At 51.0% G+C, this 26835-nt stretch overlaps 1 protein-coding gene across 4 annotated transcripts; it reads right to left on the bottom strand.

Annotated features, from left to right (window-relative positions):
- On the bottom strand, positions 1–26835 carry BDKRB2 (bradykinin receptor B2). Of its 4 annotated transcripts, none has more exons than XM_074326973.2 (4): positions 26466–26835; positions 6692–6741; positions 5768–5875; positions 1–2624 (listed from the first exon to the last, which is right to left on the bottom strand). In XM_074326973.2, the coding sequence occupies exons 3-4, from the start codon at positions 5839–5841 to the stop codon at positions 1514–1516; spliced, it is 1185 nt and encodes a 394-aa protein (XP_074183074.2). In that variant the 5' UTR covers positions 5842–5875; positions 6692–6741; positions 26466–26835; the 3' UTR covers positions 1–1513. The 4 variants fall into 4 exon arrangements, with proteins under 4 accessions (XP_074183074.2, XP_074183073.2, XP_019601874.3 ...); XM_074326972.2 differs by having other exon boundaries at positions 5768–5880; positions 26466–26834; XM_019746315.3 differs by lacking the exon at positions 6692–6741.

The following is a 26835-nucleotide window of genomic DNA, read 5'->3' as shown; positions in this document are numbered from 1 at the left end:
GACTCCTCATCCATTTATTATGCTGTACAGAAAAGACACATGTTTAAATCCACCTCTCACTGTATGTGAAATGCTCCCTCTTTACAGTGTAACAGCGCTTTGGGGCTTTCACGGGACAGACATTCTTTGTGGAGGTATCCACACAACCCCCAAGGTGGCTCCCCTCCCACAGACTGACTGCTCCGCAGACCACAGTGGACCCAGAAATGACCGTTACAAGCCCGGGGCTGTGACACAGCTCAGCTCATAGAAGATCTCAGACCACCATGCACCCGCTGATGAATGAGGGCCACACATGACAGAGCACAGCCTCCTTTTTTCCCCCACTCACAATATGTGTGTGCGTTAGCTCCATCCTAATACCGAATGGTCCCCCTTTCTTTCTCCGGCTACCAGTGTGTACCCTTATCGAGGCAGAGGAGTGTGGTTGGTGGTAAAAAAAAAAGGCTGGAACGGGGAGGGAATCTTTTTGACCTTTTTTGTTTTAAAATCTGGAGCTGGAACAGTTAGGATTGCCAGGTTCTTTGCCAGCCAAACACTCCTGGTCCTCCAGGTTCCGTGTGTGTGAGTGTGTATGTGCGTGTGTGTATGTGTGTGTGTATGTAATAATGCCTCACATTTACATAGCACCTTTTGTTTTTCAAAGTACTTCTGTGTCAGTTACTTCCTTTAATCAATCCGCGCAGCCTCAGGTTACAGAGGAAGAAACTGAGGCAGGTTCAAGGTGATGATGGTTATGGGCGGAGTCGGGGCGTCAGGTTCTCCCCGCACAAAGGCGTTGCTTGACTGCCTCTGCCTAGAACAGCCTTTTGGTGGTTTCGAGTGCTCAGTCATCCCCACGCGAGTTTGCAGTTTCCTTCAAGGGGGAGATTGCACTTTGTCTTTCTTCCCTCTTACCCTCAGTGCTCAATGCTACGCATACAGCAAGTGCCAGATAAGAGCTTACTACATGCTTCTTCAGCACAAACCACCTTGTGCACTGGTGAGGGGAGCGACACAGCCCTGATCTTTGGGTTCTCACCAGGGACCCTCAGAGCTTCACCTTCCTGAATCTGAGAAGTCATCCTCCGAATTCCTAGCCGAGTGGGTTAAAGAAATCCAAGGCGACCCTTGAGCCAGGCACCCTGTGTGCACTCAGCCCCTGCACCACAGCTGGCGAACTGCAGCACGGTGGGACACCACGTGGGAGGGAAGCTCAGTCGCCCTAGTTCCTGCCCCCAGGTCCCCTCTGCTCCTGGGAAGGAGCAGACGGGCCCAGGGGTGGCAGCAAATAAGAACAACGATGCTGCTGTGTTCATGGAGCCCGTGGCTGTGCTCGGGGTCTCTCCATCCTCACAGCTGTGCTCACTGCAACCCGGGAAGGGCAGGAATCACGTTCCTGTGTTTATCGGAGACAGCGACTCAGTGCCCAAGGTCGCACGTGGGATGCCGTCCATGCCTTGCTGGGCGCATCCAGGAGAGCAACAGTCTATCACCCCTCATGCACGTCAGCCACAGACCTGCTGGCATCTGCTCACTGGCTGCTCCCCACCCACCGTGGCAATTTGGGAATCTGGCGTTCCACTGAGATGGAGGTCCGCAGCGTGCCCATGGAGCTCTCCATCTGGCTGGGCTTTGCCCTGCAGCCCCCTTTCTGGCACAGTCGCCAGTACACCTCACGCGACTTCTTGCGGAAGCGCTTGCCCACGATCACGTACACCAGCGGGTTGAGGCAGCTGTTGCTGTAGGCCACATAGGAGGAGACCTGCGTGAGGACGTCGATGACGTGCTCCTCCCAGCAGCCGGAGAGGACGCCCAGACGCAGCAGGGTGTCCAGGAAGGTGCTGACCTGGAAGGGCAGCCAGCACACGACGAACAGCAGCAGCACGGCCAGCACCAGCACCGTGGCCTTCCTCTCCGTCTGGATCTCCTTGAACTTCTGCATCTCGTTGTTGCGGAGCGCCTGCAGGATCTGGACGGTGCAGAAGGTGATGACGCTCAGGGGCAGGAGGAAGCCCACGCAGTTGAGGAGGATGTTCGTGAACACCTCCCAGGTGCGGGTCGGGTACATGATGACGCACGCGGTGACGTTGTAGCCCTCGGCTCGGTACTCCTTCATGGTCCGGAAAGCCAGCATGGGAGAGCTCAGGAGCAGCGTGCACCCCCAGATCACCAGGCTGTAGAGTTTGGCCCAGCGCACGCCGCGCATCCGGCCCACGGACATGGTTTTCACCAGGGCCAGGTAGCGGTCAATGCTCACCAGCATCAGGAAACAGATGCTGCTGTACAGGTTCATGTAGAGCATGGTATTCACCATGCGGCAGAGCACCTCCCCGAAGATCCAGTCAAAGTTGTTGGAGATGGTGATGGCCCAGAAGGGCAGCCCGCAGGCCAAGATGAGGTCGGCCACCGCCAGGTTGCCCAGGTAGATCTCCGCCACGGTGCAGCTGTTCTTGTGCAGGCCGAAGACGCTGAGCACGAAGATGTTCTCCAGGGCCGCCAGCACGAACAGAACCCAAAGGAAGGGGGCCTGGATGGTGTTGAGCCAGCCCCACAAATCGGAGGGGTCGCAGCTGCTGCTCTGTGAAAGGGTCCCGTTGAGATTAGGAAGGAGGACTTGCGAGGTGATGTTGAGCATTTCAGCGCTGAAAGAAAGTGGAAAAGAGGCTTACACCTCAAGGTCACAAGAGGAAGGAGAAACAGCTGATGCAGCAGGAGAGGGGGAATCAGAGAACAGCTTCCAGGAGGCGAAGTCAGGGTGCAGCTTGGGCTGTTTCTGCAGATGTGCTCAGAGACGCAGTTCAGGTATACCCGACTGCCGGGGTCTTGCGGGGACACCTCTGCTCCTTAGGCCTAAACTGAGAGCTCCCATCCCTCGCCTCGTGGCTCCACTGGGACGTTTCCGTGGCCAGCATCCATCACCAGCACTAACAGTCATGAATCTTGGACCCTGGACCTCCTTGAAGCTTCCATATTGGGCAGATACATAGCACATTCCTTCCCTTATCACTTGGGCCCCTTCCATGGCAGCTGGTCATCTTTTAGCTTCTCATGGCCTGGCCATAGGTGATTAATTTATTAGAAGAGAAAAATAACTCATCATGTCAGACAGGGAGGTTGCAGCCTGCTATGAGACCACGGCCCACTCCCTTCCTATTTTTGGTACAGGACAGCATCATGGGTTTGTATCCACCGTTAGTGAAGCGTTGATAATGATCAGAGGTTGTGTAATAGAGGGAAGGGCAGGGAACCCAGACTGTCCTCCTGGGTTCAAATCCTGGCTCATTCATTAGCTGTGTGACCATGGCTAAGGTAATTGGCCTCTCTGAATCTCAATGACCTACCTTGTAAAATGGGAATAACTAAATCTACTTCGCAGGGTTGTGGTGGGAAGCTGAAGCAATGTGCAGAAAGCCCCAAGCACTGCACTTAGTTCAATGAACATTAATAGTTATCTTTTTTTGTGAACCTATTGAAAGAACCAATGTTAAAACTCCAGCAACAGTTGTTGCAGGTTCATGCTCCTGTATTGGTGATTTCATCATGAACCCACTGGCTCCTTTTTCACTCTTGGGTGACAGACCACAGGACAGTTCACTTTCTAGAAGTGTTGCTATGGAGGCTGACTCATCTCTGCCTTCAGCAAAATAGCATGGAGCTTTTAAACAGACATGGGTTCCAATCCTAGCTGGGTGGTCTTGGGCAAATCGCTTGACCTTTCTGAGCTTCCCTTTTGTTTACTTTGCTTTGCATGGCTGTGGCAAGGTTCAGATGAAAGAGTGGGTATGAAGACACATTGAAAAGCTGAAAATACAACCCTGAGGGCAGGATTAACAAGGTGTTTTCCTAGTGCAAGAGAAGGTGGGGGTAGAGGGGCTCTTCCTGGGTGGTTGACTCTTGGGCCGGCTCAGGGGGAGAAACAGAGCAATGAATGATGGGAAAGACCTGCCGATTGCCTCTGGAATTTCCCAGGAAAAACCCCTCTGCTGGCTGTGGCAGCTGGCTGACTTTGAGGGGCCAGGCTGAACCTGTGGTGAACTCATTCATCAGTGTATTTATCCTTTAAATGTGTCTGGAGTATCTTCTCTGTGCTGAGCTCCACCCTGGCTGTAGGGACCCAGAGGGGAATACCACGTGTCCCCTGCCTTGCCTGAATTCCCAGCAAATGTGGCCCAGCATGTGATGAGTGCCAGGGGTGGGGGTGGGGACAAGGGGCTTGGACACAGGATGGGGGGGAGAAGGTTGGAGGTGACTCATGAGCTGAGTCTTGAAGGAGGAGGAGCATGCCAACGGGACAAGAAGGGGAGAGGACAGACCAGGCGGAGGGAGCAGCTTGAGCAGAGGCACGGAAGTGGGGGAGCCGCTGGCATGTTCTGGAGGGCAGAGTAGACGCTAGACAGGGAGGTGGGAAGTGGCAAGAGATGCAGCTGAATAAAGAAATAAGGACAGTCACCACTGGATGCTAAGAGAGTGAGGCTTTGCCCCCGAGGGATTTAAGGAGCGAGTGATGGGGTACAAAATATGCTCTGTAAAGATTCTTCTGGTGGAATGGTGGTTTCAATATGGCCAAAAATGTGTTGATACACCTCCCTTCAGGAGGTGGAGTCTAATTCCTCTTCCAGTGAATGTCGCTGGACTTAGTGACTTGTTTGCCCCCATGGTGGCAATGACAGTGTGTGACTTCTGAGGCTAGGTCATGAAATGTTGCAGCTTCCTCCTCAGACTCTGGCTTGCTCGCAGTGGGGGAGGCCAGCCACCACTTTGAGGACACTCAGCCTCGTGAGGGGACCAGCTTGCCACCTTGGTGATTCTGTTCCCAGCCTCTGAGTCTTCCAGCTGAGGCCCCACGCATCATGGAGCAGGGACAAGGTCCCCACGGGGCCCGAAATTCCTGACCTGTGCAAACAGGCAGGCTTCTCTGCAGAGCCCTCTGAAGGTCAGAGCTTCCCTGGACAGTCCCCCATCGTCCAGACTTTGGCCCCGTTTCTGCAGCTACAGAAACCTATTTCCTCAGTGTCCCAGACCTTGGGAGTGGTCTCTCATGGTCTAGCTCTCCAGAGACTGAAATATCCTATCAGAGGCTGCTTGTTAACTTCCCAGCAAGGCAGACCCTAGCCAACAGGATGGCACCTGACCCTTGGCTGGCTCTGAGGAGCCACAGAATCCATCAGAAGGAGGCCTGAAAAGGGCATAATTGGAAGTTATAGGGCTGGAGCTCTCTGGCTGGGCTGAGAGGGCCATCTGGTTATCTGCATCTTAGGCACCACCCACCACAAGACCGGCAAGCCAGGCTGGGGCCCTCCCGTCTTTGTTTTGGCAACACTGCCCCCCTCAGGACTGACCCTCTCTTTCCTTTGCTTCCACTAGAGATCAGTTCCCCCCAAATCCTCTCTTTAGACTGTCCTGGCCTTCCACCAGATATCAGCCATGTGTTGCTGACATCCTGTCTCCATGGCAACCTGGCATCTCTCCGTCTGATTCCTTGGGTGTTGGCTTCAGAGTTTCGCTCTCTTCATGTCCAAGTTTGTCCAGGATAGCTCACGTGTCCTTCCCTCCTGCACAGCCCTCTCGCAATCCCCATAGACCAATCCACCCCCTCTGCCCCCCACAGGCCTACGGTGATTTGAACACTGGCCTTACCAGCCTGTGACAAATATTATCTTCGGATTTAGCATTGCCTCTTGCTTCAACTGTTGTCTGGGAGATGCGGGTTGCACTCTCCTGGGCGTTCTCCAGGTAGTTTGCCCACCCTCCATAAATGGTAAATCGCGGACTCTCTTTGACTCACCTGAAGAAAGCGATGGTGGGCGCTGGGTCCTCGTGAACAGACAGGAACATTGGTCTCTTCCAGGCAGAGAACATTTGGACTCAGGATGGGATGTGAGTGAGGCCTCACCTGGGCTGAAGGGAAGAGAAAAGATGGTTAGATGGCAGCCTGGGGACCATGACACACAGGTATTCTCCCCTAGGCACGGGAAATGGAGTCCTTCACTTAACACATATTTATTAAGCATCTACCATAGACTGGGTGCAGGGGACATAGTGGTGAGGACAGCCACAGCGTCTGTCCTCCAGGAGCTTATAGTGTAATGGAGAAGCGAGACGTGACTATTCACTCATAACTGAAAATGGATATACGTGCTATGAAATAAAATGATCGCCTAGAACGTGGGGTCCTAAAGCAGCCTGGAGGAGGGGCTGAGTGGGAGTCAACTGGGTGAAAGGATGGCAGTAGAGAAGAGGGTGTCTGGGCAGAAGGAGCAGCAGGTGCAAAGGCCCTGAGACAGGAGGAAGCTTGGTGTGAATGTGTGTTAGGCCCTGGTGGCTGCTGGGGGAGATGGGATTGTGGTGAGTGGGGAGGTGTGGGGCAGAGTGGAAGAAGGAAGTGCATTTAGCAGGTGTGCCCATTAGTCTAGGGCACTGGACTGGAGAGAATGAATTCCAGAGGTGTTTAGAGAGTAAGGCTGGTAACGGAGGGGTTGGGGAGGAGGGTGAGGAAGGTGTCACGGACTCCCCCCCGCCCCCAGGTACTGCTGTTTCCTATGAAGGGAGAAAAGGAGAGAGTTGACTTGGAGAGACAGGATCACATATTAAGACGTGAACCTGTAAGTCTGAGGTATTTTTGAGACTTGTGGGTGGGGCGTAAGTAGCAGCTGGGCCCAGCATGGGTTTGGAGCTCGTGGGAGGGGTCTGGGCTGGAGGACAGGCTCACCTTGATGGGATGGAGAAGAGTTTGACACAGGACCTCGAGGAGCTTAGTGCCTAATGAAGGAGGCAGACAGGTACAGATGAATATTTCCAATCCATTGTAGGGGTTACCACTGCAGGGTGCTCTCAGGTTCTGAGCTGGGCTGTGCCCCAGGTGAAAGGGGTAAACCTTTCTGCCCAGTGGGGCTTCCACCGACAAAACCGTTCTCTGCCACTCTTCAGTTTCCCTGCACTCCCTCCCGGGGCGGTGGGCGAATGCTGCCTTGCAGAGAGGAAATGGTGCAGAGAGGTGTGGTGACTTGTCCCAGTGCCTTGCTGGCAAGACCTGGAGCTGGAACTTAATCCCCTTCTCCTGGTCCCAGACCTGGAGCTCCCTCCAGGATCCCCTGTGACCTCTCGCCCCTGTCGTGTGGAAAGCTGGTGCTTGCGTGCATGTGTGTGTGTACATGCGTATAGCCTCGGGTCTGCCTACCTGTTTCCAGCCACTCCTCTGCAAAGGCCAGCACTGGGCTTCCAGAAGCCCAGCTCTCCTGATTCAGTTGTGGGAGGGGGAGACAGGCGGTAGAAATGTGTGCAGGAAATGTGAACACATTAGAAAAAGAAAAATCTGAGTTGGTAAGCAGGAAACGAAAGGGAACATATTCAATGCACAGCGTTCATGGTTTACAGGAACGCCTGAGCAGAGCTGAGGTCAAGATTTGGAACTCCATGGATGCAATGAGCAGCAAAGTCCTCTCATCCGTCAAGGAGGGGGATCAGGGGAAGGGCAGAAAGACCTAGCAGGTCACCTTTCTGGGGAGGGGGGCTGCTTGGCCCAAGGAAAGAAAATTCAGTTGGGGGGTCAGAGGTCATGTGTTTGAACCATTCATTTCTCAACAATTACCCAGTGCTGAGGTTCAGTGGGGAAGAGAGAGGAGCTCCCCTGGCCCCCAGGGGGCTCCCTCTCTGGCTGAGGGACCTCAGCCTCCTGGCAGGGCTTCCTATTTCCATCTAGACAGCAACAGCCACACAGGTGACTCAGGGCCTCCCAGGTCGGTCACCCTGGGGAGCAGCCCAGCCTTTCCTCACTGGGTGTTCCCAGATCTGGCCAGATCAGCCCAGCTGGGTCCTAATTGCTTGCTAATAGCTGTAAACATTGCTCTCATTTCCAAACAAAGTTGAGGGCTTTTCTCCTTCCAGATGTCCAGAGAACAGGGTTTAAGGACCCGGGAGCACTGTAGTTGTTTGTCTGTGTCTGCTTTGGAGGCCTGCGTGCCCTGGGGCAGGACGTCTGTGTGGGAGTGCCCAGAGCTGCTCCAGGCCCCTTCCCCTGCAGCCTGCGGTGGGGACCACACTTGGGTTCTCTGCCTTCCCACTGGGTTTGTCTCCTAGGGGCACCAGCAGGAGGCTGAGGGAGGAAGGAGAGTGAGGACCTGGCATTGACTCTCAGCTCCCTTCCTCAGGGCCTCCTGGGGCTGGCTGGGCCTGGGGCTGGTGGGAATTCCCAGCTCCTCTCAGGGGCCCTGGGCCTTGCTGGTAATGACCACCTCCTCTTGCTAGCTCAGGCCTCAAGCAGGAAGCGAGGGAGGAGTGGGACCTCTGCTGTGCCAGCTCCGCTGCCCTTGTAGAGGCCCCACCTGCTGTCAACACCCTGTAAACAGACGCTCTGTGAACAAGCTCTTCATGTTACCCAGTTTGAATGTGCCCTTTCTTTCCTGCTGGGACCCTGATTAATATATGCTGGGATTATAACATCAGATGTCAGAGAACTATTTAAAGGAATGTGGGGAGGGTGTGCAGCATGGTGGGCGTATTGGCACCACTGGGGGAGGGCATGTTCCCTTCTCCCCCTGGGACTCAGCTTCCTCCTCTGCTGAGGGGGTGGGGACAGACCCTGACCCCCCACAGACTGATCCTCTTGGCTGCGGCGGGGGAGTGGGAGAGGAGATGACTTCGAGCTGGTCTTTCCCCTCATTTTTCAAACTGATGCTTTAGGAAGAACACCCAATGCTCTGATTCACTTGTACTCTGTCCGCCTTGGAAGTCTGTCCAAGAAGACTTACTTGAAAAATATTTGCCTTCATAGAATCACGTAAACACTGGATGTCACTGCTGTCAGGCGTAAATTCCACTTTCATCTGGTTTCCCAAGAATTCATGTCTGAGGGCCCTGGAGGCTGTGGCCACCACACAGTGTAGAGTCTCACTTTCTCAAGGGCCACATTTTGCCTTGTATGGGAGGCCCTGACCTTGTAGCCATGTCCGGTCAGTATTTTGTTAGTTAAAGCCCAGTGGTGTTTCTCAAAGCGATGGTTGTGGATGGGATGGTAAGTAGCATAAATCATGTACTCACTGCTCCAACTAGGCCACCAAGGAGAAAATCTCAGGTGACTGGTGTGTCCCCCACTCCCCTCTGGTATTTGTAATCCCTCCTTTAGCAAAGATAGCAGGTCCAGTGCCTGGGCTGGCCCCCCCAATCTAGCCAGACTTTAATAGCGTTTATAGTCAACGTTAAATACAATTGTCTTGTATATTTATTTTATAGGTATTTTTTTTATGACAAATGATACTCATTTTCTATTGATGTTGGCGATATGATGTTATTATTCAAAAGTAAGTCATGATGGAAGAAGTAGTTGTAGAGATGACAGAGATGGCAGAAACTGTGCCTATGGAATCACTTGTGTCACTAACGGAGAGGCCCAGCCTGGCGGTTAGGCTTACAGGCTTCTGAGCCAAGATCTGAGCCCTCTCTGTCGGGCTCCTTCCTATTTGGGGGTTAGTATAAAAATAGCCCCCACTTACTAGCGCTGCTGTGAGGAGCAGATGAGTCAGCACGTGTCAAATGTACAAAGTGTGGTAAATGTGTTCCAGAATGTGTTCCAGATTTAGGGGGAGTCCCTTCCGCGTGGCCTGCCCTCCTGCTCACACACCCAGCTAAAACGTTCAGTGTTCAGACACTGATTCCACACCTGGGCGGAGAGACGAGCATGTCTCTGAGACATCCCTGCCCCTCTGATCCGGGGGAAGCCTTGAAACTGCCCAGTCTATCCACCTTCCCAGGGTGGGTATGTTCCTGCTGTCTTTGGGATCCCCCTCTCTCAGGGATAGCTGTGTGTGTGTGTGTGTGTGTGTGTGTGTGTGTGTGTGTGTGAGAGAGAGAGAGAGAGAGAGAGAGAGAGAGAGAGAGAGAGAGAGAGAGAGAGAGAGACTCGTGTCCATGTGTCTGTCTGTCCCATTACATTCCGTCTCCTCAGGGGCTCACCCTGCTTCATTCCTTTTTCCACCCTCTGCTGTGTTTTGTGCATCCAATCTCTTAAAAAACATTTGCTCCATAAATAAGTAAAGTCTCTCAGACCACCCAGCAAGTCAGAGTCAAGGCCAGAGCTAGAAAGAACTGAGGTCTCCTGAATCGCAAAAGGACCCTTCCTGGGACACCTCCCCAGCATAAATATTTTCCTGTAAAATCAGTTTACGTGATTACTAAGCAAAGATGCTGTTTAGAGAGAGAGGTCACAAAGGTAAACATCAAGCCATAGCAAATCCTGGGGCGGGGGGGGGGGGGGGGGGGGCGGGTGCTGTCGGGCCTCAGGCACTGTATCAGCCTCCTCCGTACCAGGGAGAAGTGTGAGTTTCCAAGGAGCCCTTTTCTGTTTTTCCCTGAAAACCAGCCAAAGCGGTGTGTGGGGGAAGGATGGGACTCTGGGAAGTCAAGCTGCGTTCCAGGAACTCCTGGAGAGAACTGAATTAGAGGATCCAGTTCGATCCTGGACATAGGCGTGGGGGCCCTTCCCGCATTTGGAAACATTTATAGGGGGAAGTGGGAGTGGGGGGGTGAGGTGGGGGGTAGCCTTGAGGAGCACAGCCCCTCACCCACCCTGCTTTCTGCAGCAGACCACAGGGGGTGCTTACCTGACTCTCAGATAAGCACCCTCAGATACTCCGCCTCTCATTTTGGTCTGTCTTGCTCCTTATGGGTAGGTTCCTCTGTTTGCAGGCTTGGTTTCTTGTCCCCACATTGGGTTTTATAGTTTTAATAAAGGAGCAACTTCATCTGACAACCTTGGCACCGCTCCCTCCCCCTAAAAAACAACAACTCCCTTTTTGTTTTTAAAGATAATAAAATCACAGTAAAGATCCTTTAAAAATATTAAAATCTCCCAGAAGTCTGTCCTGTTTAGACACAGCTCCTTTCATATCCACATTCGACCACATTTCTCCTGTGGTTTTACATGAAATGTCAAATCAAGGGCATTTTTCAATGTTGTTCCATGGTTGTCATAATGGCACCTTTAAAAAAGGCATTGTGTTTGCTCATTGTTATTTATTAAGCCGTTCCAACCCCTCTTTCTGTTACTCATTTTCATAGAGCCCCAGCCATGCTGACCCACGCCCGTTCCGAGGCATTTCCTATGTCCCCACCACCTCTGCCTCTGCCGGGGCTCTGCCCCCACCTGAACGCCTTTGTCTGCCTTCTGCCTGTTGAAGCTGAGACCAGATCAATTACTAAGCCTTCTATGGAGCCGTGTGTGCCTTGCCACGGTCAGTTTTGTGTGTCATCTTGACTAGGCCACAGCCCCCAGTTACTCAACCTAAGCATCTCAGTGTTGCTCTGGGTGAATTTTGTAGAGGTATTTAAAGTCCATAATCGGGTGACTTTAAGTAAGGGGATGAGCCTGGATGGTTTGAGTGGGCCTGATCCAATCAGTTGAAAGGCCTTCAGAGAAGAACCCTGACTTTCCAGAAGAAGAAGAAATTCCGCTCGTGAACAGCAGCGTGAGTCCATGCCCGAGAGTTCTGGCCTGCCCTTCCTGATGGGTTTCAGACTTGCCCAGCCAGTCTTACCATCACGTATTCCCCATTGTAATACGCTTAATACACATCTCCTACCAGTTTTTTTGCTCTGGTTGAACTCCCACGAGCAGGGGAGTTCACTCCCTGCTCTTCCATCTTCCTTCTCCATGACATTTATTTAGGGCACGTCGATTAGTTTCTTGTGTTGCCTTTTCCTTTCTCTGTTGAGTGCCTGACACCTAGTAGGTGCTCAATAAATGATTGTTGACTGACTGATAGAGGACAGGGTGATTTCTCTTTTTCTCCCCAGCAGACACATTTGAAGGGTAGAGGCAAAGGGAACTGGAAGGACTCACTGTTTGCCCTGCCTGTTCTATCCTCAAGACCACATTGTGTGGTGGATGCATTATTATTCCCATGTTTCAGATAAGAAAGCAGAGGCGTAGCAAGTTAGGCAGAGACAGTTCATGCTCACACAGCTGGCCAGAGGCAGGGCCAGGATTCAAACTCAGGTCTACGCGGGTCCAACCCCCAAGCCATTTCTCTTGCACCGGACCACCTCGTACCCAGCAAAGGGCGCCTGGTGCAGGGAACTCCATGGACTCGTTGAGGGATTGAGTGGGTTTGTAGGCCTGACTGTCCCGGGCGTAAGGAGGGTGCCGTGACTTCATTCTTCCAGGGAAGAAGCTCTGTGCAGGGGAGCAGTTCAGACAGCTGGCCACGTGGGGGTGGCTGGTGGCTGGGGGATCAGCCCAGGACTGGGAAATGGTGGGTGCCTGAGCCTGTCAGTGGACATTTTGGTGCTGCGGGTTTCCCAAGGCAGGAAACCTCAGTCCCTCAATCACACCAGCCACTTTGTTTGGGGGCTTGAAAAGAGCTTGGCAGGCAGGCTGCAGAGTAGCGGGTGTGTGTGTTTGTGTGTGTGTGTGTGTGTGTGTGAGAGAGAGAGAGAGAGAAAGAGAGAGAATGTAGAAGAGCATGAGATGGGTGTCTGAATACATCGCCAAGGGATTTGAAAGACAAGGGACCTGGGATTTCATGACTGACATCCAACCAGGTCAGAATCCAAGCTCCAGCACTTACTAGCTATGCATAACCTTGGACAAGCAGCTAAACTGCTCAGGACCTCAGTTTCTTCATCTGTCCAATGGGGATGCTAATAGCACCTGCAGGGGTTGCTGTGAGGATACAAAGGTTAATGAATGAAAGTGTGTAGAACAATCCATAAATGTCAGTTTCCCCTTCCTCTCTGCTCTAGGCCAAGTCTCTGCAAGAAATTTTATTGGAAGAAAGAGTTTGCTTAAAAAGAAAAAATTTAACCTACCTCCACCCTCTCTTTTACAGAGGGGGAAACTGAGGCCAGCCTGCAAGGAGAGCCAAGGTTTTAGTACATGTCTCTAGCTGGAGTGGCCTTTTAAGGGTCTGGTCTGGGCCAGAGGCGACCAGGGGTCTGGAGCCACTCACAGGGCTGGGGGTACTGGGGACAGAGCCCAAGGAGCTGTCTTAATTGGAGTGTGGGATTCTTGTACCAGGCATAGTCCTCCTTCCTTCTTCCCTCCACCCCTGGAAATTCGTCCTGAGTTAACCTGAGGATCCTGGAATAGTAGGTGGGAGGGGCCCTTGGATACTATATCACCAGATCCCCTCAAGTTACAGAAGCAGACACAGAGGTCCAGAGACATTAGGCCCCAGGACAAACAGCCAGTCAATGGCTGAGCTCCACCTTGAATCCGGGTCCTAGAATCTAGGTACCCAGGCTTCCTATTCTTTTTTATTATCCCACAGCTGCCCCCGTTCCGTGTGGAAGACAGAACTGTGCTCGAACGTTGTCTGATTGTGAACGTGTTTAAAGCCCAAACCTCTGGCCCGCAGCCCATGCCAGGGTGTGTGGGGGGGCATCCACCAAGGAAGCCTTCAGAGCAGCTGCTTGGGGCGATAAGAAAGATGTCCTCTTTCCACTTTCTTGTATGTTCCAGGGTTTCTGTCCCAAGCATGTAAATCATCTGTAATGGGAGGAAACAGAAATCCTTGCAAGAGAATAAAAGCCAAAACCACGTGAGAAAGGAAGGCTATGGGTCCAGAGGGAGTGTGTTTTCCAGAAAAGTGGTTGCTTAGACCGGCTCAGGCTTGGGGATACTGAAGAATGCTCGTTTCTCCCACAGAGTCTCCAGCTCCCTGAAGGTCCTGGAGGCATGGGGGTGGCACTGGCTCTGCTGGGGCGGGAGGAGAGGGCACTTGGCCAGGGGCCTCCACCAAGCTGGCTGCTGGCCCAGCTCCTTCACCTCACGCAAGTGTGTGCTGTGACCTTTTGTCACTCAGCCTGGTTTACAAAACAAGGGGGAGGAAGACACAATAAATGGAGACTCCGAGCCAGCTGCAGAGGAAAAAGCAGTCCTTAGAGGCACAAAATAGTTTGGGTCTGGCCCAATGCTCCACGGCCTGTGCAAGAGGGGTGGTGGAGAACACTGGATTTGGGGCAGGTAGAGTTCTGTCCCTTTCTGTGCACAGTAATATTTGGGGTCTAAAGGCTCCTCAGAAGGTGCTCTTGGCTCTGCAGGAACCTATGCCACTGCCCATTCACCTCCCGGGAGTGGCCCGCCTGCCCCTTCATTCATTCACTCAATCAACTTCTATTCCCTATTTGCCGTGATCTGTGCGAGGTACAGCAGGAAAGAGCACAGACATGGTGGGCAAGACAGAAAGAACTGAGACATCAAGCCACATCCCAGTACCATCCTTCAAGGAGCATCTCAAATGTGACTTCCTCTGAGAAGTCCTCCCTGACCTCTCAGCCAGCAGAGATCCCTTCCTTGTCTGAGACTCGATAGCAAAGGGGTGGAAGGAGTATGTCTGGGCATCAGAGCCCTGGGTTCTAATTCTTCCTCCATCACTGAGTAGCAGGAGTGACTTTGGATAAATGCCTCGACATCTCTGGGCCTTCATTTTCTCATTGGGAGAGTAGGGTTGTAATAGATGATTCTGGAGACCCTTGTGTAGCTATGCCCCTAAAGAGGAAATAAGCTGCCATGGGGAAGCAGTGAGCTCCCCATTCTGAGAGGCATGCAAGCAGAGGCAATGGGATTGGCACACTGCCTTTTCCAGGGTTCATCTCCTCTCTCTGTGACATTTAAAGACTTATGGAGATGGGCGGAATGAGTCAATGTTAGCAAGTTCCCCTTCACTAGGCGTGGCACCGCCCAATGTCTCCCTGCCCTGCTCCCTGAAGGCTCTAGGAGCCCGGGTCCTGGCCCCACCCTGTCAGGTCTGCCCAAGTCAAACCCACAGTCAAGTCAAAGCCTTGCCCCAGTCATGTGACCACTGCCTAATTCTGCTGTGGGTGGAGCTGGTTAATATTCAGGGAGTCAACTTTTAGAATTCCAGAGCTCAGGTTCTGGCAATGTTATACCTTTTCTAGGAAAGAGAGGGAGGGGAGCATGTTTCTTAGAGTCGTTCTGCAGAGGAATGGGTCTGAAAGCTGCCAAGAATGGAGAAGCAGAGAGGGTAGGAAAAGGTGGTCCTGAGGCCCCAGCACAGGTATTCACATCATGAATTCCTGGACTCGGGAGCCAGGCAAACCTGGCTCTGTCTTGATTTGTCTAGCTGGATGACCAGGGGCAGGCGACTTAGCCTCTTAGTAAAATGCGGGTAACCTCCTCTGTGAAGGAAAGGGAGTGGGAGGGAGGGAGAGATGGGGAGGAGGAGATACAGGAGAGGGAGATGCAGGAGGGGGCCATAGAGGCCTGGGAGATTGAGGGAGACACAAAGTGAAGGGGAGCTGGAGGGAGGGAGATGGATTTCTGAAAGGGTGGAGCAACTGTCCTGTGTGTTATGCCTCTTTTACACACCAAGCGTCAGCAAGGTGATTTATCCAACCAAGGCCACAGACTTAAAGACACCAGAGAGATAAAAAGAACCAAGAAAGAGCCAAATTGACTGTGGTCAAGAGTGTAAGGCAGACCCCCTGGAAGGGCTTAGAGTTTGGGGCTCAGGAAGGGCTCAGATCCCCCCACCCCAGCTGAGGGGCTGCCTTCCTAGAGTCTGGGGGCTCCTCACCATCAGGGTCTGCTCCCTTCTCAGGGGTCCCAGAGAGCTGGCCTGATGGTCAAATGTCAGCCTGGGGCCAGGGCTGCCAGAAGGGCTGGGAGGTGACAAGCAGATCTGATCCACCAGGCTGCCTTCTTCTTGTGGGGGGTTGGGGGGAGCGCGTGGCAAACAGAAGAACGCTGCTCTCTGTTATATAGCCCTGCACAGGAACTGTGGTTGGCAGCTCAGCTGGCACACGGGGTCTTTTGACCTGGCCCAGGGCTCTGGGGCCTTCGCAGACACTGCCTGGGGGTGTAGGGACCCCACGTTGATAATTTCTGGTGCTAACGCAGGTGGAAAATTCCCGCTTCCTGAGCTGGAATCCAGGAGAATTTCTGACATGCATGAGTTTGGCTAGTCTCCTTGTATTTCACAATTTGGGGATGAGAAACAAAGTCTCTGAGATGCCCTGCAGGAACCGCTGTGAATCTGTTCAGGCAGAGGCTGAGCCCAAGCTGCTCACCCCCCACACTCTGCTCTGAAGCCTGGCACAGTGGGGAGGGGCCACAGTTCTCTGTCTCAGCCGACTGCCAGGTCCCTTGCCCCCCACCCTCAGTTTCCTGTCTGTGACTTGTGCTGGTTATTAGTAAGTGCTCAATCAATTTTGGGGATTGCTATTAGCAGGAGTCTGCGGCTGATAACATGCCAACTGCTCTATCTCCAGCCTCTGGCTGCCTGGCCCCAATTCTTGCAGGAACCCACGAAGCCATGGCAACATAAAAACAATCCGGTTTGCATGTGTTTAGTGGGCCTGTCACAGACTGAGGGAGGCAGGCAGATGGCAGCTTGATTGTCTCCTCTGAATAGGGTGAGGCAGGGGAAGGTTGAATGGCTCCCAGACCTGTCTCCAGAAAATTCAGTTTTTGGATAATTTGGTAAAGCAAATCAAGGACCTGAAAAAAAACAACACCCTTTCCTTTTTGCTTGGTATTTCTGAAAATAAACAACAGGACAGGAAAAGCTACATGCAGAGTGATTTTCATCATTTTTTAGAAGAGGAAAATAAGAAAAACTTAAATGTTCAGGGCCAAAGGAACTGATTAAATAGGTGAAAAATAATGCTACAAAGAGTTCACCAAAAAAGAGAGAATACGTCTGCTAGCATGTCAAGCGGGAAGAAAGCTGGGTTCTAAATTGTATATACAGCACGGTAGGGAAAACTCTGGAAGGTGAACTACCAAACTATTCCTGTTGGTGGTTACCTTTGAGCCTGGGATCCTGGGATGCTTTTGTGTTTCCTTTATTCTTTGTAGTAGCCTCCAATTTTTCTGTGAAGAACATATATTCCTTTTGTAATGAACATATTTACATAAGCCTAGTGTTTTCTCCTATGTTTCTTTTTTTAAATAGGGAATGAATTATGGGTTAACTTGTGTAAGAAAGATAATGAGGCAACTTGCGCTCCACGGGAAGAGCTTGCTTACATAAAAACTGGTAAATAATTGTGCAATTGTGTTTTCGTTTCAAAGGAAATGTTTAGGTATTTATGAACTGTGTCTTCAATGGTTTTCTGTTTTACCCGACCCCCAGTCCTGAGCAGCTGACTTTAGTGGGCTTCTAACTAACAACCCAGGGAAAAGTACCCAGATGGGTGTCACTGAGGGGAGCTCTGGGAAGATGGGGTTTCCTCCAGGGCTGCAAAAGCCACTCATTGTCATAGGGTGTGTGCTAACTTCTGAATTTGGGGTTCCAACAAAACAAAGGAAAAAGACAGAAGCATATCTTTCCCCAGCCTCTGTTTTTCATTTTGATGCATGCCTCTGACACACGGGTTAGGTCTGAGTGACTTTCTCATGATGGTTGCAGGGATGGCATGCTGGAGCTCTGTCACCTGTAAGCATGCTTCTGCTGCCTTCGTTCTTGAAGGACCATTCAGTGTCACACCTGTTTCTCTCCTAAGTCTGTAGATGGCCCTCTGTTGGGATCTGATGTATTTGCTGTTGCAGAAAACCGGAAGCCAGCCTGAGTTTTCTTCCTTTGTATGTTGCCTGCCGCTCTCCCCGTCCCCTCACTTCTAGTTTATCTGATTGCGTCACCTTGCCACCCTGTGAGGCCAGCTCTGGCATGTGAGGCTAGCCTGCTGTGTAACAAGAGTGCCCCGAGCCCCCACCTCCACCCCCTCTGCCACAGCAGACTCTGGGAAGACATGCCTCAGGGCACTTCAGGTACAGCCCATGAATGATATTTATCACAGTAAACACATGCGACTGCTGTCAGGGACATGTAAGGCATCCCAGTCAGGGCCGTTACGCCCAGGCGGGGTGAGGGAGAAGGCCTCAGGCTCCCCCAGCGTCTCCAGCCTGGGCCCCTCCTTCTCCCTCCCCACCAGCAACAGGGCCGGTCTCCCCACTGGCCTTAGTATACCTCAGGATACCTTTACCTATCCTGGGAGGAACAGTGTCCTCGCGGGAAGACCCAGGCCAGGTCCCCACTCACCCAGCTCAGCCCTCTCAAGTGGGGAGACCATCTCTGCCTTGCAGGTTGATCAGAAGAAAATGTGTGATAGTTTTGGGTGGCACGGGTGCCCAGAGGTGGGGCTGAGATATACTTCTATGTGGCATGGGCAGTCTCCGCGCCCTGATTCCCTCACTGCCTACCCTTCCCCCATTTGGGCATATCCCCCGCTTTACCTGGGTCTAGGACCATCCAGAGAAAGAATCTGAAACCTGCACACAAAGACAACTCAGGCATTCTAGACATCACAAGCTGGTTGTGGGGCCGTGTAGGCAGCAGAGAGGCAGTGTGTATGGTGTGTATATTTGTGTGTGGTGTGTATTTGTGTGTGTGTGTGTGTGTGTGTGTGTGTGTGTGTGTGTGTATGCACACACATATTTATATATGGCCTGAGCTGGGGGCTGGGGCTGGACAGATGGATAAGATAAGGCCCTGGCCTTTGAAGGGGGGCTCATAGGCTGTCAAGAGAGAGATACACAATCAACCACAACATAGCGCTATCATCGAGGGGCCACAGGCATTTTTGGGGGTACCGAGGAGAGACCTAACAGGGCTGGAAAGGGGCCTAGAAGGCTTCCTGAAAGGGGGGACCCCTTCATGTTAAAAGATGGGTAGGAATAAGGCAGGTGAAGAAGCTGGAGGAGAATGAGGAAAAGCACCATAGGCATGGGAACAGCATGAACAAAGGCCCAGAATCACAGAGCACCTAGTGTGCTTAGCTCTGGGTTGTTTAGTGTGTCCTCAGTTTCAGCTTCTTTATTTGGAAGAGTCAGGCTTCAACTGCACTGTTGGATGTCCCTGCTTTAGGTGTGCGAGCTGCTCCATCTTTAAGGCACTCAGCAGTATTACCACAAGCCATCTTATAGTTCGACCCCCAGAGTCCGATGTGGGGTGGGGGTCACCTTTTCCCTCCCTTACGTGGGATTTTCTTTCCAGTGAGCATATAGAGAGTAGGTGTGTGTTGGGGGAAGCGACGCCCCCTGCCCACTCCTCAGCCTTGTAAATACGCTCTGAGAAAGTCCTTTCTCCCAGTGGTAACTGGCTCAGGCCTGCCTCAGTGGCCCTTTCCTGGACATATATCACTCAAGGTCTGCAGGTACAAAGCAGGGCCTCAAATTCAAATGCCCACAGGGCCTATCCAGATGGAGGGGCTGGAGGTAAGGGCAGATGCTGGGGTGTGTGAGGGTGGGCACTGTGGGCACCTGGGGGGCAAGGCCTCACCCAAAAGGGCTGTGCAAGATCGGGGGGAGGGGAGGGGTCAAGTTCAGCCTTGCCAGAGCCACCTGCATTTCTAGAAACACTGGGAATTTGAATTTTTACCTGAAATAGCCCAAGTTTTAAAAATATGGAGTCTTTTAAAAAATACTGATGACAAAACACTTAGCACTTCTGTCAGCCTGTTGATTCGCGGGATCTAACTGAGACCTCTGTGTGAGGTGGGAGCAGACAAGGCAGAGTCCCAGGCACGGGCCTTGGCCTGGGGAGGCTTTAGCTCCGCCTCCGCACTACCCCACCTTTGTGTAGGTGAGACTCAGGGGCACAGGACCCTTCCAGGGAACGGGGTGGGAGTGGGGCAGGAGGAAAGGAGACCTTTCCTGGGCAGATGGAAACCTCCTTCCAGTTGGATGACCCCCCCACCCCCTCCTCCACACACACACACAGAGCATGCTCAGGAAAAGGCTGGGATGCTGGGCCCACCTGTGGCTGCAGGCTGCACTTGACTACCAAGTGAAGTAGACGCTCATTGCTCTCTGTCCCTGCATCTTATTGCAGTTCTCTGCATAGCACATATCACTTCCTGATACCCCCCTTCTCGTCCCCTCTAGTCAAAGAGCCAGCTCTTGGTTTTTCCTTAGGTGGACTACTGAGATTGATGCTTTTTTCCTCTCTAATCATTTTGTTTTGTCATTGTTCTTTTTCTAACTCTCTTTTTATTTCTTTTGTTCCTTCTTCTACTTTTTTAGGCCTGGGAGCTGCTCCATCTAGCTTCTTAAACTGAACATTTTACTCATTTACTGTTGATCTTCCTTGTTTAATAATAATAAAAATGAATGGCACGAGTTCGCCTGTGAGTAAGGCTTTGGCTGCCTCCCATAATTTGATTAGTAGTGTTCTTGTAGTCGATTACTTCTCAAATATCTATAATTTCAGTCTCAATGATCTCTGATGGAAGAGTTCTGAGGAAGAGTGTTTTCTAAAGTTTTCAAGTGGTTTGTGATGTTAGTTTCTATATTTGATGTTAATTTCTGTAGTATGGTCAGGTAATATAGCCTATAAAAGTTCTGCATCTGGGACTACATGTTTTCTCTAGAGCCTAAAAAATAATCAAGTTCTGAAAATATTCCTTGGAATGTATATTCTTTGTAGAGTACAAAGTAATGTAATTTATTATAACTTATAATAAATATATTAAATATATAATATATTATAATTTATATATTCTCTCCCAATCTTCTAATGGTTATCTTTAAATTTTTAACAAGCATATTAAAACCTGCATCTCGCTATTAGCATCAGGAACAGGAAAATAACTATTCTTCTGGGCAACAGCACACTTTTTCTTCTCCCCTCCTTTCACTTCCTCACTTGCAGATTTAGTTACAATAATAAGAAATTTTAGTTCCATATTATTAACTAATTCTTGTCTTTTCTATTTTAAGCATCCTTTCTAAACAGTTGTGAAGCTCCATAATCACATTACAACCAATTTGTTGGCAAACTTCAGAATTTTACTGGTGTCATCGATCACCCGAATTTTTTTAGGAACACGTCTTTCCTTTTCTTAGGTTGGTCCAAAGGTTGAAAATAAATTGCAAAAACAGCAATTACTTTTGCGCCAACCTAATATTTGGTGAGATTAATCTCCCATTTGGCTGGAAAGTGCCTCTCAGAGGCTCCGGAAGGGCCCCCCCAGAGCTTCCCCTCCATGGTCAGGGTGTCACCCCTGTGAGCGTGTTCTAGGCGCACAGTAGGTGCTATGTGCTGGGCTGGGTTCCGTGTTTTCCCTTGGGGGGCTTCCAGTTGGGTGGGGAGGCAGGACACAGCTTGATGCTTCCCAGAATGTGAGGCCCAAATCTACCTCCAGGGGAGCTGGGCTGGGAGATGTCTGAGGCCCTGAGTTCTCAGGGAGAGGGTGTCTGTCATCCTGAGATGAAGTGGGAGGGGGCAGTGATGGAGCCCCAGTGCCAGGGTTTGGGGCCCTCCAATCACTTGTCTGTGGGGACTAAGAGGGGTCTGGGGAGGCTGGCTTTGGGGTCCAGGGCGGAAACAGGGCCTGAATTCCTCTCAAGTTTGCTCTGCTCAGAAAGCCCTTTGCGAAGGCAGTTTGTCTCAAAGTGTGGACAGAGGCACACCTGCTTTAAGAATCGCTGGAGATGTTAGCAAGTCCATGGGTACCCAGACCTCCAAGTCCCAGTCCCAGGGGAGGGCCCTGGCATCTATTTGGGGGACCAACCTCCAGGTGACTTTGATGCACAACAAAGTTTGAAGACGGTTAGTCTCTCCCCGTGTGGCCACGCTGCCGTGGAGTATGGTCACTTGGGGACCCGTAGGAAAGAGGAGGGGCAGTGGTGTCATGGGTACGAATCAGCACCATAACAAACACAGAAGAGACGGGGCGGTGCCCATGACCAGAACGCTATTGTTTATAGAACCCCATGAGATATCTGGCGCAGGCACTGCTGGTTTTCAGACGTGGACCCGTGAGCCTCAAAGGAGCAATGTGACTTGCTCGAGGTCACTCAGCTGCCTAGTGAATTTGGATCAGGGTCCGGAAGCCAGTTCTCTGTATCCTACCTCATGGCACTCCACTGGCTACAGAGATCGGAGAGGACCAAGCCATTGCGATTGGGAGGTGCAAAGTTGGAGCCCACAGGGATGTGTGTCAGGGCTCCCGCTGGCACCACCCACAGATGCATGGCCTAGGGACATGAGCGTGCATATGCTGGGGGTGCCCTTTTCCCGGGGATCCCCCAAGCCACAGTGGCCCCACTGCAGATTCATAGACAATGCCTCTGCTAGTGACAGGCTCTTGTTCCTGGCCCCGTAGGCCGTCCGTCTGCTAGGTGGGCACCTGTGGGAGCCTGGCACCTGCTTGCACCAGCGCCATCTGAATTAGCCCTCACAGAGACAGGAAGGATTAGCTCCATTGGGCAGGTGAGATAGCTGAGACTCAGAGAGCTTCTCTAGCCGATAAACAGTCAGAATTTGAAGCCAGAGCCTGTGTTTGTTCCAGCCTGCTTTGCACAGTGATGATTTGGGGGGGTTCACATCTTTCTAGCCTCCAGAACCCGACAGATCCCACTGTGATGACAGAGCCAAATACCTGACCCCTTGGGTTTGTTCTGGAAAGTGTGTTTTGACTAAGGAGTGTGGACATTTAGCTCAGAGGGGACCAGTTAAGACTAGAATTATCAGTCCACCTCCAAGAAATAGAAAGTGAACCACTGCTCGGTGGGCGAGGGCTTTAGTGTCAGTCTAAGAAGGACTTTTTAATGGTACATCTCTCCCTAGATGGAGCTGCTGCTTTGTGAGTGATCTCCCCATGTCTGGGATCTGGAAGCATGCACACTAAGATGCAGACTCAGGGGTCAGGCTATTCCTGGCCCGGGTGGGCGCTGGAAGTGGTGCATGCTGGGTGTCAGTGGTAGTAAGTCCTGATATTTAACCCATGGCCCTGAGATACTCCAAATGCCTTCTGAATCTTCAAAGCAACACGCAGGCCTGTTCAATGGGCTTCTTTCTTTTCTTTAAAAAAAGCCAGACTTTATTTTTTTAGAGCAGTTTTAGATTCACATAAGAACTGAGTGAAAGTTCCGAGATTTCCCGTATACCTCCTGCCCCCACACATGCACAGGCTCCCCCACTGTCAGCGTCCCCCTCCATAGTGGGGCATTTATTACAATCGGTGAACCAACACTGATGCATTATTATCGCCCAAGGTCCATAGTTTACATTGGGATTCACTCTTGGTATCGTGCTTTCTATGGGTTGGACAAACATATAATGATATGTGTCCGCCCTTATGGTACCATACAGGGTAGTTTCATGCCCTAAACATCCTCTGGGCTCTGTATTCATCCCTCTCTCTCCCCAGTTCTGGCAACCACTGATCTGTTTACTGTCTCCACAGTTTTGCCTTTTCCAGAATGCTGTATAATTGGAATCATACAGTGTGTCGCTTTTTCAGTCTGGCCTTTCTCTCTCTCTTTCTTTCTTTTTTCTTTTCTTTTCTTTTCTTTTTTTTTTTAAATTTTATTAGTTTCAGGTGCACAAGACAAAGCAAAACTTAGACGTTTATCATTTATATCCCTCACACTGTGTGAACCCCCCACCCCCTATCCACTATCCCTCTGACATCGCACAGAGCCATTACATTTCCGCTGTCTCTATTCCTAATGCTGTACTCCGCTTCCTGTAACAATATACATACAAATATATATATATACATACATATATATATATATTTATATAAAATTATAGCTGGCATTCAGTATTGTTCAGCTTCAGGTGTACAGTGCAGAGATCAGGCATCTACATCATCCCTGAGGTGGTCTCCCAAATGGGACATGTGTCCATCGAATACCCTACAACATCTTTACATTATTCATTATGTTCCCCAAATTAATTTTCAGAACCCCGTGGCCATCTTGTGGTTACTGACTGTTTTCTAATCCCCTCACCTTCCCTCTTATCCCCACCCCCCCTCCCAACTAGCAACCCTCAGTTTTTCCTCTATGTCTCCAAAATTGTTTCTGATTAGTTCATTCACTTATTCTTTGCTTTAGATTCCGCATATAAGTGAGATCATATGGTATTTGTCTTTCTCTGTCTGACTTATTTCACTTAACGTAATGTTCTCTAGGTCCATCCATGCTCTTTCTTTCTGATAAGGAAAAAATATTTTCTTTTCTCTTTGGTGCGTGTAGTATTCCATATACAACCAACACTTTCAGAAAATTTTTTCCCATTGTGTTACTAGGTGAATAACACCTTTATTATTTTGTTTTGCTTTTTAATAAATTTTCTTTTCAGTTACAGTTGACATTCAATATTATTTTATATTAGTTTCAGGTGTACAGCATAGTGGTTAGACCTTTACATAATTTATGCAGCGATCCCATGATTAGTCTAATACCCACCTGGCACCGTACATAGTTATTACAATATTATTGACTATATTCCTTATGCTGTATTCTATAGCCCATGACTATTTTGTAACTACCAATTTGTATTTCTTAATTACTTCACCTTTTGCACCCAGCCCCCCAACTCCCTCCCCTCTGGCAACCATCAGTTTGTTCTCTGTATCTATGAGTCTGTTTCTGTTTTGTTTGTTCATTTATTTTATTCTTGGATAAAGAAGATATATGTGTATATACACATATAATGGTATATTATTCGGCCACAAAAAGAATGAAGTCTTACCATTTGCAACAATATGGATGGACCTAGAGGATATTATGCTGAGTGAAATAAGTCAGACAGAGAAAGAAATACCAGTCTGGCTTCTTTCATTGAGTAATATGCTCTGCGTGGTTTTAGTGCCTGCTCTGTGACCAATGTTCATTTATCCATCCATCCATCCATCCATCCATCCATCCATCCATCCATCCATCCAGTCATTCAGCAAATACTGATCAGAGCCCACTTTAGACTAGGCACACTTCTCAGCTCAGGCGAGGCAGCTGTGAATGGACAGACAAGATCCCTGCTTTCATGCTGAAAACCAGAGTTCCCTGGGTCTGCAGGGCACTGTCCCCTTTCCAGGCGGGCCCCTCCCTGACCACAAGGCTGCACGGCTGAGAGGGGCAGCCCTTAGGGTTACCCTCAGATCCACTCTGAACTTTTAATCCATGCAGTCACCATGTTAGCAGAGACCACACAGCGCAGCTACTTCCCCTGGTTGGTGCCATCAGCCAGCATCTCCTGAGTTGAGTTTAATCCCAAATCCTTATCCTCACCATCCAGGCTCCGTCAGTTACCTAAACCTTCACCTGCGTCCCAAAGAGGTTGAGGCATTTCCCAGGATACCAAGCACAGGCCTTTGCTGGGTTATATCCCTGCCCTGAGACTCAGTTTCCTCACCTCTTCCAGAAGGGTCCAGGAGCATGTGACTGCACGAGTTTTGTGAGTTCAGGGCAGAGCTGGGAAGAGAGCCTGGGGTCCTGCCTGCATGGTGAGGCCAGCATGGCAGTCTTGTTTCCAATGTTTTCCAAAACCCCTTCTCCTGGCTCTTCCCCACCCCCCGCCTGATTCCCACCCCAAGCAGGAGGAAAGCAGCAAACTCTTTCTTCAAGCTTGTGGGGCTCCCGATTACAGAATGTCCTCATCCCCCTCTGCTGCCAAGGCCCAGAAGGACACAGATGGTTTTCCTCCAGAGATGGGAGGGGGTGGGCAGCGTCCTCTGGGGTCGCTCAGAGAAGGAATAAGAGGTGGGGTTAGCCCAGGGTCTTCCCCTGCCCCACATCTTTGTCAGAGCTCCCACTTCCTGTGGGCTGGCAGGAGCACAGGCCGCCTATGACTCAGGGAGGCACATTCTAACCTGCCAGGGAGAGCAACACCCGTTGTCCGCCCCCACCCAGGTTCATGAAACGACTTGCCCTCAGTAGCTCTAAGAACGCTTCTCTTTATTAAGCACCAACTGCATGTGTGGCGCTTCACAGGTATGAGCCCATTTCTGTCTTTGCAACCCCCTGCCAGGTCATCCTTATGGCTCAAGAAATGGGAAACATTTTTGGTTAAAAATGTCACCCAGTGGATGGAAGCAGAGCTGGGATTCCAACCCAGGGCTGGATGCAAAGCCCCAGCTCTGAACCACTGCATCTCTTATCTCTCCATCTTGGACTGGGACAGGGGGACAAGAAGTCTGTCAGAGTTAAACTCACCGCCACCTGAATGCATATCAGCCAACATTTACAAACCCCCTTCCATCTGTAGTCTGATTTAACCTCTGCCCACCCAGGGAGAAGGCCAGCAGGGTCTTTTGCAGACAGATAAACTGAGGCTCAGAGAGGTTAAGTAATGTGTCCAAGGTCACACAGAGCCATTGAGCAGCGGCATAGCTGAGCATGAAAAGCCAGATTCTGCAGTCTAAGCCCCACACCCGTTCCTGCTGCTCCACACTTGCTCCTTGCTGCTTTAGTCCAAGGCGTCCACCCAGAGTCTACAAAAATCAAATTACTAACTGGCTCACGGGAATACGCACATGCCTGTCTGCCGTCCTGATTCAAGAAGACAAACCCAAAACAAACAGGACAACTCCTCCTGCTGGGAGCCCTTCTTATCACTTGTCAAGACTAGGGAAGGAAGATAACTTTTCTCAAACCCTCCAGGACCTGAGGGAAACTTCTCTCCCAGCCTGGGAATCAGCCCCTGTAACACCCACCTGCCCACACTTCCTCTGTGCTGGGACCACCTGTCCTCCCAGCACATGCTAGGCGGCTGGACCAGCCCCTGCCCTGCACCCACCTTGTCCGGAGCTAGCAGCCCGGGCACCTCCGTGGCTCCCTCCTCCAGCGTCCAGTGTCCAGTAGGGCTGGTTGATGTCGCCTCCCCTCTGAGGAGCCGCTGGCTGGCTCACTGAGCAGAGCCCCAGTGGTGGCAGGAACAGCTCATCTTTCAAGGGCTGGGCTGTGATGTCATCACCCTCTTGGGTACTTCCTCCCTCCACCTCCAGCCTAGCCCTGAGCTCCTGCCCTGCTCTTTGAGCCAGCCTGGCTTCAGTTTCTAAAACCGAAGACCACAGAAGTCAGGTGGGATGGCTGCAGCTGCCCAGGTCGCTCTGTCTGCCCTCTGTGCCATGAGAGCTTGGTGAGTTATATGGAAGATTTCTAGGTTA

This window comes from Rhinolophus sinicus, chromosome 3 (genome assembly GCF_057876585.1).
Source record: "Rhinolophus sinicus isolate RSI-liver-muscle chromosome 3, RSI-T2T, whole genome shotgun sequence".
NCBI lineage: Eukaryota > Metazoa > Chordata > Mammalia > Chiroptera > Rhinolophidae > Rhinolophus > Rhinolophus sinicus.
Note: the sequence above shows the minus strand (reverse complement) of the source record. Positions and strands in the feature narration are given on the sequence as shown.